We start from the raw sequence: 19,604 nt of genomic DNA, 5'->3' as shown, positions 1-19,604 counted from the left end.
GCATATCTTGTCATGGGGGCTTGGGGAACATGAGCGAGTCAAGGGGCAGGATTTTCTGCCTACCGGGCGGGTGGGCCCGACCCAATCTCCGGCAGGCGGGGAGCTGATCCCCGCCGGAGAAGCGGGCCCTGCCACCTTAATTGGCCCGCCCAGCATGACGTCCGGCGGGAAGCGCTATGCGCTTCCTGTGCGGGGGGGGGGGGCGGCGGGGGGGTGGAATTCCCCAAATGCGAGAGTGCACTCTTTCGTGCATGTGCTCACGAAAGAGCACACATCTCCCTGAGGCTAAGCGCTGCCTCAGGGAGATCGCTGACAGCTGTTCAAACATTAAAAATAGAAAAATTTAAAAATCCTTAACATGTCCCTCTCATGTGACAATGTCACACAAGATGGGACATGTTAATAAATTTCACTAAAACTTTATTAAAGTTTTTTAAACCCTACATGAAACTTCATCCCGCCGGTGGATGAGGTTTCATGTTTTTTCAGAAGCCCGCCGGGGCTCCTGGCCTGCCCACCAACCTTAAGGTTGGACGGGCAGGTCCTTTAATTGTTTTAAGTATTCTGTCAATGGCCTCAAATGGCCATTGACAGGTTGGCGGGTGCACAGCTGATCTCGCTGTGCCCCCGCTTTCCTGAAGATTTAAATGTGGCGGGATGACGTCGGGAGTTCCCCTGGACGTCATCCCGCGTTATTTTGTGCGTCGGCGAGCGGGCCCCGCCCCCTGCTCGCTGATGGCAAAATTCAGCCCAAGGGGTTGCTTGTGGGGGTATACCTTGGCATGGGGTCATAGGGGTTGGTTGGGGAACATAGCTTGGCATGGAGCATGATGAGCCATTGGGCATGGGTATGGGACATAGCTTGCCATGTGGGGCATGAGTGATCATAGTGGATGGGTGAGAGCATGAGGTCGCACGGATGTAACATGGGGAGTTTGTGGAGGTGAGGGAGTGTGAGGAGTGTGGGCTGGAGGGCCTTTGTGTTTTTATTTTAAGTGGGATGAAGTCCCACAGCACTGTGGCAGGTCCAATAACGTGCCTTGGCACCTAGCAGCCCCTATAGCTGCCTCCGAACTTTTCCTGGATGGGCTGACCCAGCTCCAGCCTGCACCCGCCCCTCCCACAATGAAAATCCCATCCTTGTGAGCACTTTCTCTCAAGACAGGTAGACTGAGCCAGAATATTCCCGACTCTCGCTACCCAGCTCGAGGATGAAAATGCAGCCCTCTATCTCCTTTTGTGGCTTGGTGTCATATTTTGTTTTATAGTGCACCTGTGAAGTACCTTGGTACAATTTATCATGTTAAAGGTGCTATATAAATATAAGTTGTTGTTTTCAGCTTCAGGCAGAATTTTCTTAATTAGGCAAGTGACCCATTGGCATGAATTGCCAGGTCCTAGTATCATACAGAATACTATTTTGTTCAGCAATGTCGCATAAAGCATAATCACTTTCCTAATAAAATTTTCAGCTGAGTATGGACTTAATGGAGTATGTATGAACATTGATGTTTGCAATGTGAAAGAGTTGAGAGTATTATACACCTAAGATAATGTGACAGAAACAAGCAATTGTTAAAATAAGCATATGGGAAATCATTTTTTTTGCTGTATATATGAAGCTAAATAAATATTTTACCTTAACTACTTAACAGCAGTATTTGACCTTTTCTTCACAAGAGACAGTGGGCCTCAATGGCAGTGACATATACAATGAGACAACACACTATAGGGGGTTTAAAAATAAAGGGTCTCTCATTTAAGACAGAGATGTTGAGGAATTTCTTCCCTCAAAGGGTCATTAGTCTTTGAATTTTTTTTCCAGAGAGCAGTGGAGGCTGGATCATTGAATATATCCAAGGCTGATTTAGACTAAGTTTTGATCTACAACAGAGCCGAGGGTTATGATTGCAGGCAGGAAATTAGAGTTAAGGCCACAAACAGATTAGCCATGATCTTATTGAATGGTGGAGCAGGCGTGATGAGCCGCATAATCTACTCCTGTTCCTATTTCTTATGATTTTACGACCTTTTCATAGCAATAAGAAAACAGTGTTGTTTTAGTACTACAAGTAACTTAAATTTCAGTTCTCAACTTGAGTTTTGGTGGTCTTGTTCTGAAACTACCTGGTTATAGCAGCAGGTTTTAATTTAATAACTGTCAATTTTCTCACATCTTTAATCTTTATATTGGTGATATTATGATCATTTATGTAACTGCCACAATGACCACACTGCATGGGCTGCAGCTCATGCTGGGGCAATGAGGAGCTGAGCTCGCCGATAATGTTAAGTGCAGCTCAGGTATATAATTCAAGTATGTTTTTGCACTACTTGTGCTTGACACACAGCTTGTGACTATCTGTAGCAGAAAATTATAACAGCTCATATAAGAACTGGCAGCTCCATTTTCAGGAAAATAACTTTAAAAGTGGTGGCTGCATCAGGAATGAATAAATCTGTGAGGCTTTTTACAGGCTAAAAATATGTGGAGGAAAGATTGGTAGCCTTTGAAAAGGTTGCATGGGAGGAACAAATAATAGGTAAGGGTGAAAATAAATAAAAAACCAACATAAAGGCATGAAACTAAATCTGTAGACAATGGCTGAGGGATGCTGCAGTGAACCTCCCTCCTCCTTTTCATGAAGATAAAGGTCAGTGTAATTTGTCACACAAGTGGAGGCATTGAGGATCCAATGGTGCAAATACAGACCATTAGTCCCATAAGAAGAACTGTCCCTCTGATTGTCTGCCAATCTGTCAATGACTCATCCATGTGAAAACTTCCTTTGTTCATAAAACTCTATGGTCTCACCCTCCCTATCTCCATAACTTCATCTAGCCCTACAACCCTCTGAGAGCTCTGCACTACTCCAACTTTGACCTTTTGTGTATCCCCAACTTCCTTTGTTCCACAACTGACAGCCATGCCTTTGGCTGTCTGGGCCCTAAGCTCTGAAATTCTGTCACAAGCTGCTTTGCCTCTGTCTCCTTCTTTAAGATGTTGCTTAAAACTTACCCCTTTGATCAAGCATTTGAACACATATCCTATTGTCACCTTTTTTGGCTTGGCATAAATTTATTGTCTGATAAGCTCCTGTGAAGCGCCTTGGGATGTTTTATTATGTTCAAAGTGTTCTGTAAATATAAGTTATCGTTGTTGTTGTGGTTATAAAGCAGAGGTGCCAAAGAAGGTCACTCCTGAGAATGCCAGGTAATTGTATAGGGATTTATGTGCAGATAATTGCCTTCAGCAAACTAGAGGAGCTTTACATTACCTATTCAAATTGCTAAATCTTAAATGAATTTGCTACATAGACGTAGTTTATGTGAGCTGTCTGTCCAAGATCCTCACTCTATGTTAATTGTTTCTCATTCCAGCAAATACAGGTGAGATCAATAGGGGTATTTACACTGAAAGAGGGTGTGATGTTACATTCCATATACAGCATGGGGTTGGGGTTATCTCCTAAATTCCAGGTGTGGGTCATGTCCATGATAAAAAATTTCCTACTTTATTGATACAGGATGGGGTTGTGTTTTGTTCATGGTGGAAAGATGTTTTGGGATATATTCTGAGTGTAGAGTAAATTGAAGTTGCACTTTGTGTCACAATTCATGATGTGAAGAGATGTCTTGGCAATTTCTAAGGACACAAGGAGATAAGAAATAGGAGCAGGAGTAGCTGTTTGGCTCCTCAAGCATGCCCCACCATTCAATAAGGTCTTGGTTGATCTGATTGTGGCTTGAACTTCACTTTCCTGTCTTCTCCCCATAACTGTCGACTCCCTTATAGATCAAAAATCTGTCTAACTCAGCCTTCAATATACCCAATGACCCAGCCTCTACTACTCTCTTGGGTAAAAAATTTCAAAGATTAAAAACACTCTGAGAGAAGAAATTCCTCATCTCCATCTTAGGTGGGAGCTCCCTTATTTTTAAACTGTGCTGCTGGTTCTAGATTCCCCCATGAGGGCAAATATCCTCTCAGTATCTACTGAAGCTCCCTCAGAATCTCACATGTTTCCAGATGCTGTGAAGGTTGCACTAAAGGAAGAAAAATATTTTTGCTGGAAACTAGATTATTCACTTACCCTACCATTAATGCTAAACAGATAGTTAAGGGCTGGATTTGCTTAGGTCTCACCCCACCTAAAATCAGATGGAGTAGTGGTGGTAAGGGGGAAAAAGTTAGTCAGCAAGTCTACCCCAGCTTGAATTTTCCTTCCAACACAAGAAATAGGAGCAGGAGTAGACCATGCAGCTCATCTCAATACAATCATGGCTGATCTTAGGCTTCGATAAACATTCCTACCCACTCCCCTGATTTCCTGAGAGACCAAAAATCTGTCTATCCCAACCTTAAGTGTACTAAATGATGGACCATCCACAACCCACTGGGGTAGTAAAATTCCAAAGATTCATAACCCTTTGAGTGAAATAATTTCTCCTCATTCCAGTCCTAAACGCTGGGACCATTATCTTGAGACTGTACCCCTTTGTTTTAGATTCATTGAACAGCAGTGACAATCCCCCACCATCTACCCTATCAAGCCCCTTCAGAAGCTTGTATGTTCCAATGAAATTGTCTCTCATTCTTCTAAACTCCAGAGAATATCGGATTGGTTTATTCAGCTTCTCATCATAGAACAACCACTTCATCCCAGGGACCTATTTAGTGAACCTTTGCTGTACTGCCTCTAATGCAAGTATATCCTTCCTTAAATATGGAGACCAAAACTGCGCATCGTATTCCAGATGTTGTCTTACCAAAGCCCTATACAATTGTAGCAAGACCTTTTCATTCCTGTGCAATGAAGGTTCACCATATTGGTTCCTGGGATGGCAGGACTGTCCTATGAGGACAGATTGAGGAGATTAGGCCTGTGTTCTCTAGAGTTTAGAAGAATGAGAGGTGATCTCATTAAAACATACAAAATTCTCACAGAGCTCAACAGTAAATGTAGGAAGGATGTTTCCCCTGGCTAGGGGGTCTAGAACCAAGGGATACCGTCTCAGAATAAGTGTCTCTGCAGCTAAGTCACTAATATTGCTTGTAAATAGCTGAGACCCAGTGCTGTCCCTTATGGCACTTCACTTGCCTGCCAACCTGAAAATGCCTCATTTATACTCCCTTTGCCTTCTGTCCATTAACCAAACCTCTATGCTAATATAAAAACAAAAAACTACTGCGGATGCTGGAAATCCAAAACAAAAACAGAATTACCTGGAAAAACTCAGCAGGTCTGGCAGCATCGGTGGAGAAGAAAAGAGTCAACGTCTGGAGTCCTCACGACCCTTCAACAGAACTGTTCTGCTGAAGGGTCGTGAGGACTTGAAACGTCGACTCTTTTCTTCTCCACCAATGCTGCCAGACCTGCTGAGTTTTTCCAGGTAATTCTGTTTTTGTTTCTCTATGCTAATATATTACTCCCAATTCCATGAGCCCCAATCTTGCCTATTAAACTTTTGTGTGGCACCTTACTGAATGTGTTTTGGAAATCCAGATGTACTATACCTACTGATTCCTCTGTATCATCCTCTACATCCTCTAAAATCTGTAAATTTTGTCAAACAGGGTTTCCCTTTTGTAAAGCCATGTTGACTTGTTCTAATCATACTATACTTCTCTAAGTGCATTGTGAAGACTTCCTTAATAATAGATTCCAGCCTTTTCCCAATGACTAATATTGGGCTAGCTGGCCTGTTGTTCCCTATTTTCTCTCTGCCTCTTTTCTGTCACCCAGTGTTACATTTGCCAACTTCCAATCTGACGGGACCATTCCTGGATCTAAGGAATTTTGGAAAATCATGCTTAGCACATCCACTATCTTTGCAACCCTAGGATGTAGACCATCAGGTCCTGGGGAACCTTTAGTCCCTTAAGTTTCTCCAATACTTTACCTCTGCTGATATTAATTACCTCAAGCTGAATTTTACGTGGCGAAAGTGGGACTGCCGTACTCCTGCAGGTCACGAACCTGACGTCATCGCGCCAGTCTGCAATATTCGGGGGTGGAGCAGGCACAGAAATCGGAAGCCTGCCTGCCATTTTGAAATTGAGAATTAAAAGCTGTTTAAGCTAGTTAACAGTCTAATTGACAGCAATAATACATTCCTGACACTATAATGAGGTGGGTGCACATGAAACATCCAATTTTTTTCAGGGTCTCATGAAAGGACGATATAAAAGCTGGAGATGGGCCTATGCCTGACTTTAGCAGGAGAGGCCACTGACAGTTATTTCTTTAGGAAATGTTTGCTGTTCAGAAACATATAATCATAATCAGGACTATCCCTCAATGATGTGTCCAGAACCTCGTTGATCTTGCCTTCTTTCATCACTGCACGATTTGTGCTGAGAAATAGTGTCTCCTCTGGGCATCTGGGTTCTTTAGAGACACCTCAGCCAGTGAGGAGGAATGAAAAGAACACAAAGGAGGAGGCTAGCTGCCCAGGGGCAGGAGCCACTTGATTTGGTGGAAGGTGAGAAAGCTGCTGAGGAGTGAGGGGCTGCAGAGGGGAGGCAGTAGCAAGCACTCATCTGTGCCAGAGGCCATACCCTGCCATATGCATTTATAGGGTACAAATGTCATATCTTCAGATGACAGAGCAACAGTGTCTTCACAGACTACACCTTTCACGAGCCACTGTAACATCCCTATGCTTCCCACTGAGATAGCTTCAAGTGTGTGGGTGGCCACCCAATGCCTATGGCATTAAAAGTCATTTACCCAATCAATATTAGCCATTTCTCCTCTTATATCGATGTAATTGGCTTAGTTTAAGTTTAAGATTCTAGTTTGTGATTGGAGTATGTCACTTTCAAATTTAACCTGGAATTCAATGGTATTATGATCACTTTTTTCCAGTGGATCTTTTACTCTGACATTACTGATTGAACTTGACAATACTAGATTTAAGGTAGCTTTATCCCTCACTGGTTCCACAATGCACTGCTCAGGAAACTGTCACGAAAATATTCTACAACTCATCACCTGGACCACCTTTACCAATATGATTGTTCCAGTCTATATGAAAATTAAAGTCCCCACAATTATTCCGTTGCCTTTGTTACAAGCTCCAATAATTTATTGTTGTCCAATGCTCTGCTCAATGGTATAAGTACCGTTAGAGGGCCTATAAACACTCCCACTGGCATTTTCTGACGAGCTATTCCTAACTTCCACCCATACTGATTCTACTTCAGGGGGAGGTGATGACGTAGTGTTATTGTCACTGGACTAGTAATCTAAAGACCCAGGGTAATGTGCCGGGGACCTGACTTCGAATCCCTCCACAGCAGATGGCGGAATTTGAATTCAATAAAAATTTGGAATTAAAAGTCTTATGATGACCATGAAAGGTCTGCACTGGAGTGCTGTTTTTGGTTTCATTTGGAGTTTGGTGACTGAGGGAGTTTAAGGGTTAAGTTGAGAGTTAAATTCTATCTAAAGCCCAGTCTTTCTTTAATTTAGCAATTAACTAAAAGTTGCTGTTAGGGTTAGACAAGGTGAGTTTTAGTCCAGCCTTAAAACAGGGCTCATGCAGGCTCTGCTTGCAGCTGAACTAGTTCATTAGATAACTGGCTTAAGCAGGTTTTCAGAGGCTAGGTTCAGAGAGTATAAGAATAGGCTATCTTATAGTGCTGACTTTGTCTGCACTGGAGTGCTGTTTTTGGCTGCAGTAGAGAGTTTCAGTTGGAGTTTGGTGACTGAGGGAGCTCAGAAAGGAGGTGCTCCTTTCTTTTTCTGCCTTTGCTCAGAAAGAAGAACGGCAGCCTTGGTAAGTAGGAACAGGTGAGTAAATTAGAAAATTATAACATTTTTAAGGTTCCTATACTTGGATTTAACTGTGAAGCGCCAAGAATAAGGGAAATTTAGGGTCGATATAATAAAGTAATATAAATAATCCAAAGTAGAATAAAGTTAATGTAAGGGAAGTAGAGTTAAGACATGGCAGGGCAGCTCATTCAAGTGGAATGTGTGTCCTGTAATATGTGCAAAGTCATGGACGCAACCAGTGCCCTAGCTGACCACATGGGCAGGAAGTGCGGCCAGCTGCAGAAACTTGAGATCCGGGTTTCAGAGTTCAAGCGGTGGCTGGAGTCACTGCAGCTTAAGGGCCTGGAGACAGAGGGAATGGGTGACCACCAGGCAGTCCAGGAGAAGTAGGCAGTTAGTGCAGGAGTCCCTGGGGACCCATTCACAAATCGGTTTTCCACCTTGGAAGCTGGTGAGGGTGTTGGTTCCTTGGAGTGCAGCCAGAGTCATGTTTGTGGCACTACAAGCATCTTGGCTTTAGAGGAGGGGAGGAAGAAGAAAGGAAGAGCTAAAGCGATAGGGGATTCATTGGTTAGGGGAACAGACAGGTGTTTCTGTGGCCGTAGACATGACTCCAGGATGGTATGTTGCCTCCCTGGTGCCAAGGTCAAGGATGTCACAGAGCGGCTGCAGGATATTCTTCTGGGGAAGGGTGATCAGCCAGAGGTCATCGTCCAACTTGGTACCAATGTCTTAGGCAGGAAGGGGGATGTGCTCCTGCAATCAGAATTTAGGAAGCTAGGTAGAAAATTAGCAAACAGGACCTCTAATGTAGTAATTTCTGGATTGCCCCCAGTGCCACGTGCCAGTGAGTACAGAAATAGGAGGATAAGGTGAATGCGTGACTGGAAAGATGGTGCAGGAGGAAGGGCTTTAGATTCCTGGGACACTGGGACTGGCCCTGGGGGAGATGGCACCTGTACAAGCTAGACGAGTTGCACCTGAACGAGGCTGGGACTGAGTTCCTTGCGGGGTATTTTGCTATTGCTGTTGGGAGGGCTTTAAACTAACTCAGCACGGGTGTGGGAACAAAGAAAAAATATTAGAGAGGAATACCAAGATGCACAAAATACTGGGAGGGACAGATAGCATTAGTATAGAGCAGAGTAAGTTAATAGGTAAAGTCGGGGTAAGGGAGAAAGGAACAAAATCTAAATCAGAGTTAATGTGCATGTATGTGAATGCATGGAGTGTAGTAAATAAGATTGGGGAGTTACAGGCGCAGATTGCCATGTGAAAATATGATGCTGTGGCGATAACAGAGACCTGGCTCAAGAAAGGGCAGAGCTGGGTGTTAAATATTCCCGGGTACGAGGTGTTCAGAAGAGATAGGAAAGGGAGGAAAGTAGGAGGGGTGGCAGTATTGGTAAAGGAGAGCATTGCAGTGCTGGAGAAAGAGGGTGTCCCAGAGAGTTCAAGGACAGAATCAATCTGGCTAGAGCTAAGGAACAAAAAAGGTGCAATTACATTGCTCGTAGTCTATAGACTGCCAAATAGTGAGAAGGACATAGGAAAACAAATCTGCAGGGAAATTACAGAGATGCAGGCATTATAGAGTAGGTATAATGGGGACTTTAATTACCCAAATATAAACTGGGACAGTGGTAATGTAAAGGGTGGAGAAAGGCCAAAGTTCCTAGATTGTGTTCAGGAGAATTTTCTACAGCAGTATGTGTCCAATCCAACAAGAAAAGATGCACTGTTGGATCTGGTTATTGGAAGTAAGGTGGGCCAAGTAGATCAAGTGTCAGTGGTGGAACATTTAGGAGACAGTGATCATTGTATTGTACTGTTTAGGATGATGATAGAAAAGGACAATAGGCAATCCAGAGTAAGAATAATTAACTGGATAACAGCTGACTTCGATGGGGCAAGAACGGAGCTGGGCCAGATAGATTGGAACAAAAGATTGACAGGAAAAACTGTAACTGAACAATGGGCTACCTTCAAAAAAGAATTGGTTCGGGCACAGTCAAGGTATATTCCATCGAAAGGGAAAGGTAGGACAAACAAATCCAGAGCTCCCTGGATGAAGAAGGTGATTGAAATTAAGATAAAGAAGAAAAAGTGCGCTTATGACAGGGCCTCCAGTAGAAAATACAATTGAGAACCAAGAGAAATACAGAAGGTTCAGAGGGGAGGTGAAAAAGCATATTAGAGAAGCGAAGAGGAATTATGAGGAACTGGCAGCCAACATAAAGGGGAATCCCAAAGTCTTCTATAGACAAATAAATAGCAAAAGGGTGGTAAAAGGAGGAATAGGGCCGATTAGGGACCCAAAAGGGAATTTACACATGGACAAAGGGGCCATGGCTGAGGTATTAAATGAATACTTGAGGTATTAAATGAATACTTTGCATCCGTCTTTACCAAGGAGGCAATGGTGACAGACAAAGAAACTCACTAGAAGGGTTCAAAATTAATAAGGAGCAAGTGTTGAATAGACTGCTGGTACTTAAAGTTGACAAGGCACCGGGACCGGATGAGATGCATCCAAGGATATTGAAGGAAGTGAGAGTAGAAATTGCAGTGGCACTGGCCATAATTGTTTAGTCTTCCCTAGGCTCAGGAGTGGTGCCAGAGGACTGGAGAATTGCAAACATTATGCCCATGTTCAAAAAAGGTTGTAAGGTTAAGCCCAGCAATTACAGACCAGTCAGTTTAACTTCAGTGGTGGGCAAGATTCTAGAAACAATTATTCGGGATAGAATTAGTAGGCACATGGTAAAACATGGGCTGATAAGAAAGAGCCAGCATGGATTTCTAAAGGGGAAATCGTGTTTAACGAACTTGCTGGAGTTTTTTGAAGAGGTAACAGAAAAGGTCGATGAGGGTAATGCTGTTGATGTGGTGTACATGGACTTTCAAAAGGCATTTGACAGTGTCACATAACTGACTTGTGAGAAAAGTTATTGCTCATGGAATAAAAGGGACAGTAGCAACGTGGATACAAAATTGTCTGAAAAATAGGGAGCAGAGAGTACTGGTCAATGGATATTTTTCGGGCTGGAGGAAGGTTTGTAGTGGAGATCCCCAGGGGTCGGTATTGGGACCCTTGCTTTTCTTGATATATATCAATGATCTAGATCTTGGTGTGCAGGGGACAATTTCAAACTTTGCAGATGATACAAAGGTTGGGAGTGTTGTGAACAGCGAGGAGGACAGAATGGAACTTCAAGAGGACATAGACAGGTTGGTGGAGTGGGCAGATAGGTAACAGATGAAGTTCAATGCGGAGAAATGTGATGTGATGTATTTTGGTAGGAAGAACATGGACTGACAATGTAAAATAAGGGGTGAAAGTTTGAAGGGGTGCTGGAGCAGAAAGACTTGGGTGTATATGTGCATAGATCATTGAAGGTGGCAGGACAGGTCGAGAGAGCAGTTAATAAAGCATATAGTATCCTGGTCTTTATTAATAGGGGCATAGAGTACAAGAGCAGCGAGGTTATGCTGAATTTATATAAGTCACTTGTTAGACCTCAGCTGAAATATTCTGTACAGTTCTGGGTGCCATATTATAGGAAGGATGTGAACACATTGGAGAGAGTGCAGAAGAGGTTTATAAGAATGGTTCCAGCGATGAGAAACTTCAGCTGTGAGGATAGATTGGAGAGGTTGGGACTGTTCTCCTTGGAGAGAAGAAGGCTGAGAGGAGATTTGATAGAGATGTTCAAGATAATGAGGGGGCTGGACAGAGAAGATAGGGAGAAGCTGTTCTCACTCGTAAAAGTATCAAGAATGAGAGGGCACAGCTTTAAATTGATTTGCAAAAGAAGCAAGTATGATGTGAGAGAAAACTTTTTCACACAACGAGTGGTTCACGTCTGGAACGCAGTGCCTGGAAGTGTGGTGGAGGCAGGTTCAATCGAGTCATTCAAGAGGACAATAGATGTTTATTTGAATAGAAACAATGTTGTAAGGGTACAGGGAAAAGGCAGGGCAATGGCACTAGGTCATTTGCTCATTTGGAGAGCCAAATGGCCTCCTCCTTATTCTGTGATTCTGTGTGATACTTCACAGACTAATCAAGCAAAAAAGCAGTAAGTCATACTCACGGAATCATACCTTACAGATAATGTCCCAGACACCACTATCATCATCCCTGGGTATGTCCTGTCCCACTGGCAGGACAGATCCAGCAGAGGTGGCAGTACAGTGGTATATAGTCGGGAGGGAGTTGCTCTGGGAGTTCTCAACATTGACTCCGGACCACATGAAATTTAATTGCGTCAGGTCAAACATGGGCAAGGAAACCTCCTGCAGATTATCACATACCACCAGCACCCCCAACCCTCACCTGATGAATCAGTGCTCCACCATGTTGAACACCACTTTGAGGAAGCACTGAGGGTGGCAAGGGTGCAGAATGTACTCTGGGTGGGGACTTCAATGTCCATCACCAAGACTAGTTCAGTAGCATCCCTACAGACCAAGCTGACCGAGTCCTAAAGGATATAACTGCTAGACTGGGTCTGTGGCAGGTGGTGAGGGAGCCAACAAGAGGGAAAAACATTCTTGACCTCATCCTCACCAACCTGCCTGCCACAGATGCATCTGTCCATGACAGTATCAGTAGGAGTGACCACCGCACAGTCCTTGTGGAGACAAAATCCTGTTTTCACATTGAGGATACCCTCCATTGTGTTGTGTGGCACTACCACCGTGCTAAATGGGATAGATTTTGAACAGATCTAGCAATTCAAGACTGGGTAACCATGAGGTGCTGTGGGCCATCAGCAGCAGTAAAATTGCACACAACCACCATCTATAACCTAATAGGCCAGCATATCCCACACTCTACCATTACTACCAAGCCAGGGGATCAACGCTGGTTCAATGAAGAGTGCAGGAGGGCATGCCAGGATCAGCACCAGGCATACCTAAAATTGAGGTGTCAACCCGGTGAAGCTATAACACGGGGCTACTTGCGTGCCAACAGCATAAGCAGCAAGTGGTAGATAGGGCTAAGTGATTGTACAACCAACAGATCAGATCTAAGCTCTGCAGTCCTGCCACATCCAGCCATGAATGGTAGTGGACAATTAAACAACTCAATGGGGGAGGAGGCTCCACAAATATCCCCATCCTCAATGATGGGGGAGCCCAGCACAGTAGTGCAAAGGATAAGGCTGAAGCATTTATAACAATAATCAGCAAGAAGTACCGAGTGGATGATCCATCTCGGCCTCCTCTGGAGGTCCCCAGCATCACAGATGCCAGTCTTCAGCCAATTCGATTCACTCCACGTGATATTAAGAAACGGCTGAAGACACTGGATACTGAAAAGGTTATGGACTCTGACAATATCCTGGTAATAGTATTGAAGACTTGCGCTCTAGAACTTGCTGTGCCCCTAGCCCAGCTGTTCCAGTAAGTTACAACACTGGCATCTACCCGGCTATGTGGAAAATTCCCCAGGTGTGTCCTGTACACAAAAATCAGGACAAATCCAACTCAGCAAATTACCGCCCCATCAGTCTACTCTCAATCATTAGTAAAGTGATGGAGGGTGTCGTCAACAGTGCTATCAAGCAGCACTTGCTTAGCAATAGACTGCTCACTGACACTCAGCTTGAGTTCCGCCAGGGCCACTCAGCTCCTGACCTCATTACAGCCTTGGTTCAAGCATGGACAAAAGAGCTGAACTCCAAAGGTGAGGTGAGAGGGAATCGCCCACCATCAACATCCTGGAGGATTACCATTGACCAGAAATTGAACTGGACCAGCCATTTAAACACTGGGCTACAAGTGCAGGTCAGAGGCTAGGAATCCTTTTGTGAGTAACTCACTTCCTGACTCATTAAAGCCTGTCTACCATCTACAAGGCACAAGTCAGGAGTGTGATGGAATACTGTCCACTTGCCTGGATGGGTGCAGCTCCAACAGCACTCAAGAAGCTTGACACCATCCAGCACAAAGCAACCTGCTTGATTGGCACCACAACCACAAACATTCACTCTCTCCACCACTGATGCATAGTGGCAACAGTGTGTACCATCTACAAGATGCACTGCAGGAACTCACCTAGGCTCCTTAGACAGCACCTTTCAAACCCATGACCACTACCATCTAGAAGGACAAGGGCAGCTGTCACATGGGAACCCCACCACCTAGAAGTTCCCCTTCAAACCACTTACCACCCTGACTTGAAAATATAACATCGTTACTTCACTGTCGCTTTGTCAAAATCCTGGAACTCTGTTAGGCACTGTATGTGTAACTACACCACACTGATTGCAGCGGTCCAAGAAGGCAGCTCATCACCACCTTCTTAAGGGCAATTAGGTATATGCAATAAATGCTGGCCTAGCAAGCGACGCCCACATCCCATGAATGAATAAAACAAAATGACCTTCTGAGGCCAGACCCGTTCTCACTAATGTCCTATGTCACCCTTTACCATCAGGTCTACCCCTTCTCCTTTGCATACTGTCTGTATGTCAGAAATATTGTGTAGCCTGGAATATGTTTTTTAAAATTCTTTCGTGGGCTGTGGGCGTCACGGGAGATGGGCCAGCATTTATTGCCCATCCCTAATTGACCTTGATGAAATAGTGATGAGCCGCCTTCTTGAACCACCTTGATCACCTTGCAACCATGTCTTTTTAATAGTGATTTGATGTAAACCATTTATCTCTATTTGTGCCACTAGTTCATCTACCTTATTGCAGATGCTTTGTGCATTCAGATAAAGAACATTTTTTGCTACTATTCCTTGCATTGACCTTATTCGCTAATGCACAATTAAAATTAAACTCTCTGTCCCTTCCTGCCTCATTCTGCTTGTCTTTACCCAAATCACTACAGTGTTCCATTGCCTCAACCTTATTTTTTGGTTTTCTAAATCTCCCTTCACCTGAACCCTCCTTCCTCCCTCCCCCATTAGTTTAAAGCCCTGTCCAAAGCCCTAGTTATACGATTGGCCAGGACACTGGTTCCAGCCCGGTTTAAGTGGAGCCCATCCCGATGGAATAACTCCCTCTTTTCTGAGTACCGATGCCAATGCCCCATGAATCAAAACCCCTTCTTTCCACACCACCCCTTGAGCTACATGTTTAATTCCCTAAGATGCTTGACCCTGTGCATGTGACTCAGGTAACAATTCAGAGATCATTCTCTTTGATGCTTTGCATTTTAATTTGGGCCCTAACTTCTCAAACTCTTAGCAGAACATCATACCTGGGCCTATTTATGTCATTGGTTCCCACATGGACCACAACAACTGGATTGTCCCCGTCCCGCTCCAAGTTCCTTTCCAGATGCGAGGAGATATCCTTAACCCTGGCGTCGGCAAGGCAACACAATCTTCAGAGCTCTCGGTCATGGCTGCAAGGAACAGTACCTACCCTCCTGACTATACTGTCTCCTATCATTACCACATTCCTTTTCACTCCCCTCACTTGAATGGCATGCTACACCATGGTGCCATGGTCAGTTCGCTCATCCACAATGCAGTCCTTCTTCTCATTCACACTGGTAGCAAGAACCTCGTACCGATTGGACAAAGTCAGGGGCTGAGGCTCCTCTGTCACTCCATACATGCCTGACCCATAGTCACATCCTCCTGTCCCTGATCATTGACCAACCCTAAAGTTCTGCCTAACCTAAGGGGTGTGACAGTTTCGTGGAACAAAACACGCAGGTAACTCTCCCCTTCCCTCATGCCCTCATTGTTTGCAATTTAAACTCTAGCTCAGCACCTCTGAGCTATGGTTGCGCAAGCTGCAGACACTTACTGCAAATATTGTTGGCCAGGATTGCAGAGCATTCCACAGATTCCCACATACTGCAGTCATGGCGCACGACCAAGACTTCCCATGTTCCCAGACTGCTGTTGTAGAACCAGAAATGATATGAACTGCATTGATGTGGTATGAGAACTCTGAAGATTCAACAAATATCCCTCCAAAGATCTTATCTAAGAGTGTGGCCTGGAGCAGGATCATGCCAGACAGAATCTCAACCCAACTATCCAATAATTGAAAGAGGAAATTCCATCCTAAATCAGCTTTTGTCTTACTATAACGTACTATAACTTACAGTTAACGTTCAGTCCTAATTGTAAATATGTGTTTGCTTAGAATTTGTGAATATGAATTAGCAGATTAAGCAAATGAATATGGTGTGTCTGGGATATATTGCAGCAATAATAAGTAAGGTCCCTTTAACTTCATAGTTCAATATTACTTTGAGGAGCTATGGGAATAAATTTTCATCTTTGCCACCTAAGTGGTAATTTGATGGAATGGATCGCTTGCATTTTGCAGAACACATCAATGATTACTGTGCAGGCAGTGAAGATAAAATTTTCCCTGTGATGCATTTAAATTAATGTGCATTTTTCTATGTTGAATAAATTAAGCTGTAGTATTAGTATATTAGGTGTTATACTAGTATACTTAATTAATAACTTGCAACAAGTATTGGTTTATTAAACAGTAGTTTAACAGAATCTTCAACAATTGTTGTGTTGTTGATGAATAAGATTAAAATTTTTTGTCACATTATAATTAACATTGTTTTAAAATATTTACAGACTATCAAACCAGCTGATATTGCCACAGTACGCAAATTAGGCAAACCACCTCACTTGATCATGCGAATCATGGACTGTGTGCTGCTTCTCTTCCAAAGAAAAGTAGATCTTGTGACTCTTGATCCAGATCGACCTTGTATGAAACCTTCATGGGCTGAAGCTTCAAAGCTGATGAACAATGCTTCATTTCTTAACATGTTGCTGACATTCACAAAGGTAACAAGCCAATCATTTCTATCTCTGAGTTGGTTTCAGTTGTTATCACAATTTGAACCTGTTTAGTTAAAGTTTGGAACTTGATTTATTATATACTGATCAAGCACCTTTTATAATGAAGATCCCCTACACCATACTCCACCCGAAATTGAGAGGTGCCTTTTGGCCTGATTCCAGGTCTCTCCAATGATGCTCCAAAACTGGATTCTCCACCATCTCAGTGCCTTTACCAATCAGATGTATGTATGGCGAAAATAGACAGTTGTTTCCCCTCATTCAACATCTGCACTGTTGAGGGAGGATAAGTAGTCAATTGAAGCCTTACATATCTAAAAAAAATTCATTGAATATAGTAAGAATGTAATATCACAGGAAAATGTTACATTTAAGAAATACATTTTCAGAAGTGCAGAGGAGCATTTAAATTTACTTTTGGAAAAAGGAGATAAAGGTTATCTTGAAGTGTCTGCAAAATGGTTTTAATAATAGAATCATAGAGTGGTTACAGCACAAAAGGAGGCCATTTGGCCCATCTTGTCTGCACTTGCTCTCCAAAGGAGCAACTTACCCCATGCCACTCCCTGGCCTTTTCCCTGTAGCCCTACACATTCTTCCTTTTCAGATAATAATTCAATTCCCTCTTACATGGCCCATTTGTAACTGCCTCCACCAAACACTCAGACAGTGCATTCCAGATCCCAACCACTCGCTATGTGAAAACAATTTTCCTCATGTCTTGACTGCTTCTCTTACCAATTACCAAAAATCTGTGCCCTCTTGTTTACAATTCTTCCACCAATGAGAACAGTTTTCCCTATGCACCCTGTCCAGATCCCTAATGAATTTGCATACCCCTATCACATCGCTTCTCAGCCTTCTCTTCTGCGAAGAAAACAGTCCCAACCTCTCCAATCTATAACTGAAGTTCATCATCCCTGGAATCATTTTTGTCAATCTTTTCTTCACTCTCTCTAATCATCTTTCCTAAAGTATGGCACCCAGAATTGGACATGATACTCCAGTTGAGGCCAGTGTTCTATGCAAGTTTAACATAACCTCCTTGCAATTGAACTCTATTCCCCTATTGATAAAGCATAGATGCTGTATGTTTTATTAATCGCTCTCTCAACCTGTCCTGCCACCTTCAATGGCTTATGCACATGTACACACAGGTCTGGCCTACTCCTGTAACCCCTTTAGAATTGTACCCTTTATATTGTTTTTCTGCATTCCTCCTGTCAAAATGAATCACTTCACACTTCTCTGCATTAAATTTCACCTGCCAGTTGTCCACCCACTCCAACAACATGTCCTTTTGAAGTTCTACATAATCCTCTTCACAGTTCAAAATACTCCCAAATTTTGTATTATCTACAAATTTTGAAATTGTGCCCTGTGCATCAAGGTCTAGGTCATTAATATATATCAGGAAGAGCAGGAGTCCTAACACCAATCCCTGGGGAACACCACTGTAATCCTTCCTCCACTCTGAAAAACAACAGTTCATCGCTACTTGTGTTCAGGAAAATTTTATACAACAGTATGTTTCCAGTCCAACAATAAAGAAGGTACTGCTGGGCCAGGTTCTTGGGAATGAGATAGGTCAAGTGGATCAAATGTCATTAGGAGAACACTTAGGCGACAGCAAACATTGTATCATAAGGTTTAAGCTGGCTATGGAAAAGGACAAAGGACAATACAGAGTGAAAGCCTACTTCAATAGGGTAAGAACAGATCTGTGCCAGAGAAATTGGAGTCAAGTTGGAGGCAGGAAAACGGTAGCTAAACAGTGGGATACCTTGAAAGAAGAGAGAGTTCAGGCATGGACAGGGTATATTCCCTCAAAAGGGAAAGGTATTTTCAGGGTATATTCCGTCGAAAGGGAAAGGTAAGGCAAACAAATCCAGAGCTCCCTGGATGACAAAACAGCTAGAAATTAAGATAAAGAAGAGAAAGTGTGCTTATGACAGATGTCAGGTAGGAAATACAATTGAGAACCAAGCTAAATAAAGAAGGTTCAGAGGAGATGTGAAAAAGCAAATAAGAGAAGCAAGAAGAAAAGAGACTGGCAGCCAATATAAAAGGGAATCCTATTGTCTTATATAGGCATATAAATAGTAAAAGAATGGTAAAAGTGGTAAAAGGATGAGGAGGCCCAATTAGGGACCAAAAAGGGGATTTACGCAAGGAGGTAGAGGGCAAAGCTGAGGTATTAAATGATTACTTAGAAGCATTGTGAACTGTGAAGAGGACACTGCAGAATTTCAAAAAAAAATGGGCGGATAGGTGGCAGATGAAGTTCAATGCAGAGAAATGTTAAGTGATTCATTTTGGCAGGACGAACATGGAGAGACAATATAAAATAAAAGGTACAATTCCAAAGGGCGTGCAGGAGCAGAAGAACCAGGTTGTATCTGTGCATAAGTCATTGAAGGTGGCAGGACAGGTTGAGAGTGTGGTTATTAAAGCAAACGGTATCCTAGGCTTTATTAATAGGGGCATAGAGCACAAGAGCAAGGAAGTTATGTTGAATTTGCATAAAACACTAGTTCGGCTTCCATTGGAGTATTGCATCCAATTCTGGGCTTGACGTTTTATGAAGGATGTGAAGGCATTGGAAAGAGTGCAGAAAAGATTCACAAGAGTGGTTCCAAAGATGAGGAAATTTTGTTATGCAGATAGATTGGAGAAGCTAGGACTGTTTGCCTTGGAGAAAAGTAGGCTGAGATGAGATTTGATGGAGGTATTCAAAACCATGAGGGGTCTGGACAGAGTTTATAGGGAAAAATTCTTCTCCCTCATGAAAGGATTGAGAATGAGAGAGTTTCAGATTCAAAGCAATTGGCAAAAGAAGCAAATGTGATTTTAGAAAAAACCTTTTCATGCAGCGAGTGATTAACGCCTGGAATTCCTTGCCTGAGAGTGTGGTGGAGACAGGTTCACTTGAAGCATTCAAAGGGGAATTATACTGTTATCTGGAAAGGAAGAATGTGCAGGGTTACATGGAGAAGGCAGGAGAATGACAC

General features: G+C 43.2%; 1 protein-coding gene across 1 annotated transcript in view; it reads left to right on the top strand.

The window, feature by feature from the left end:
• The window catches only part of dnah5l (dynein, axonemal, heavy chain 5 like), a 465,990-nt gene that overhangs the window by 281,084 nt on the left and 165,302 nt on the right, over positions 1-19,604 (top strand). Inside the window, exon 58 of the mRNA XM_078535621.1 lies at positions 16,363-16,578. Within this exon, the coding sequence (XP_078391747.1) occupies positions 16,363-16,578 (216 nt within the window). The remainder of the gene's footprint in view (positions 1-16,362; positions 16,579-19,604) is intronic.

Source organism: Cetorhinus maximus, chromosome 3 (assembly GCF_964194155.1).
Source record: "Cetorhinus maximus chromosome 3, sCetMax3.hap1.1, whole genome shotgun sequence".
Classification (NCBI taxonomy): domain Eukaryota; kingdom Metazoa; phylum Chordata; class Chondrichthyes; order Lamniformes; family Cetorhinidae; genus Cetorhinus; species Cetorhinus maximus.
This window is presented reverse-complemented; position numbering and strand designations above follow the sequence as displayed.